Source organism: Notothenia coriiceps, unplaced genomic scaffold (genome assembly GCF_000735185.1).
Source record: "Notothenia coriiceps isolate Sejong01 unplaced genomic scaffold, NC01 NC01_scaffold00026042, whole genome shotgun sequence".
NCBI lineage: Eukaryota > Metazoa > Chordata > Actinopteri > Perciformes > Nototheniidae > Notothenia > Notothenia coriiceps.
The window spans coordinates 1-2,190 of NW_011358743.1; the positions used below are offsets into that span (position 1 = coordinate 1).

The 2,190-nt window shown below is 38.1% G+C and overlaps 1 protein-coding gene across 1 annotated transcript; it reads left to right on the forward strand.

Annotated features, from left to right (window-relative positions):
- Nucleotides 1–6: 6 nt before the first annotated feature.
- Nucleotides 7–1,975, forward strand: LOC104956437 (alanyl-tRNA editing protein Aarsd1-like). Its single transcript, XM_010783919.1, has 6 exons — nt 7–42; nt 114–180; nt 286–377; nt 878–932; nt 1,012–1,106; nt 1,192–1,975. Exons 3-6 carry the CDS (start codon nt 310–312, stop codon nt 1,316–1,318), a joined length of 345 nt encoding a protein of 114 aa, XP_010782221.1. The 5' UTR covers nt 7–42; nt 114–180; nt 286–309; the 3' UTR covers nt 1,319–1,975.
- The last annotated feature ends 215 nt before the right edge of the window (nt 1,976–2,190 follow it).

Here is a 2,190-nt window from a genome sequence, read left to right on the forward strand (position 1 = left end):
GAAAAGCTACAGCACAGAGCGATCGTTGGTGTCTCTCCTGAAGTAAGTGGGAATTATCTAAATATTATATGTGAGTTAAAGTTATTCACAAAATGATTGTGTTTGTTCTACAGGACTGGACCTGATGAGCACGTAGAGGCTGTTGACAAGTTGCAGAAGTCTGTGAAGCTACTACTGAAAGTAAGAGACCCATTTCGACAAGCGAGACTGTATGTAACACACAGTATGTTCACTCCAACACATTGCACATGGACTCCCTAACAGTCATTCAAATTGTTTGTGCAGACTAACCTGAGCTTGCTTCGAGACATGGCTGTCGTCATCACTCAGAACTTTAAGAACGACCCCCAGAGAGGGAACTTCTTCAGCTTGCACAAGTAAGAGACAAGACACGTGTTCAAGTTGAAGGGCTGGTTAACGGAAGTCAGGGGGAAATGTAATGATCAACCAAGTCAGATCTTTAAAAGCTTAAATGTTTTGGCATGTTTTCAGCCGTCCTTTATTAAGTGGTTTCTGTAATACTTATTTTGGCCACAAGAGGCTGAAATGCACTAGTACCCCGTGTGCTGACTAGGAATAAAAGCAGCAGATTAGCAGCCATTAAAACACATTTCTAGCCAAAAGAAAGACAGGACAGTAGATGCACTTCCCAAATTCAAGATAACTAAAAAGAAAACAATGCTGACAAAGAAATGTCCAACTGCCAGAAATGTTAGAGATAAAAATGTTTAAAAAAAAAGAGTCTATTCTTGTCGCCCACAAACAAGTTAAGATTTTGGAAAATGGATAACCTTTTTTGTCTTACTTGCCTCTCAGGGGAAGCTCGTTTCTAGGTCAGCATTTAAAGTACAAAAAACACTTCTCTTTCTTCCAACAGAAAAGAGGGTGACAATGAATTCATGAACATCATTGCCAATGAATTAACCACCGAGGTAAGTTTCTAATCCTCTACCTGTTCACTTCAACATCTTAGCTGTCTTTTTTGTTAAGCCTGATTTTGTCTGCTTTTAGGGAACTTTGGTTTTCCTGACTGTTGGAGAGGAGAAGGGCCCGGGTCTGTTCCTACTGGCTGGACCCAGTGAGCGAGTGGCCGAGATGGGCCCGCGGTAAGAGACGACACCACATTATGTAGCCGTTGCTTTTAAAAAAAAGTTGTTTGCGGGTGAGATATTAATTTCTTGTGCTCTCCAGGGTGCTGGAGATGCTCCAAGGGAAGGGGGCAGGAAAAAATGGACGTTTCCAAGGAAAAGCTAACAGCCTGGCACGCAGAGGGGAGGTGGAAGCTTTACTGGAACAGCAATGCAAACGGGAAGAATAAACCCAGCAATGATTTAATAACAAATACATATTTTTTTATGAATACGACTTTTAGAAGCCATTAAAAGGATAGCTTACCGGATTTGTGTTAAACACTAAATGTTAGTGTCATTACACAAACCACGAAATTGGATAATTTTTTGAAAATTTGTATTTCATGGACCTCTGTACAACATGTGCTGTACATATTTGAATGTTAAATGCCATTTACAGTTTTAACTGTTTAAAAACTCTTCGTTAAACCTTATGTGATATGATTTTGTGTTGAGTCTTATTTCTGAAACCCTGCTTGCTAGTGGTGTTTACAGCCGCTTGAAACATTAAAAATGCATTTCTACCGACTGATACAACAAAAACCAACACTGTTTGAACGACATTTTTAATAACTTTAATTTAAAAGACCAGTGAGAATGTAATGTACAAAATACAGACACTTTTATGCTGTTGGTAACTTAGGTCTTACATTGTTTTTGGCATTTAAGTAGGCAGAAAATAGAAACCCTTGTATAGAGTAATGCAATAAAAACAGTCCTAATAACTCCTACCTTTTTTTAACAGTTATTATATATTCATTTATTATTTGATCACCCCATTAACATACGAGTAGTGACACCCTACAACACAATCTAAAATCCTATAAGTGAACCTTTTACACATTTTTAAAGTTAAATTAGGACGGTTGAATTGCATTAAATGATACAGGGCCTTCTGTTTTCCCGGTGTTTGGAAACATTAGTTATTAGTCACGTCCGTCACAGTGTAGTCATTGAAAGTGTTCATTAAGTGTTCATGATAAGATAACAGTGCAAATGTGCAAGCACCCCTTCCCCATTTAGACCTTTATAAAATACTATAGGCAATAAAAAGATATTG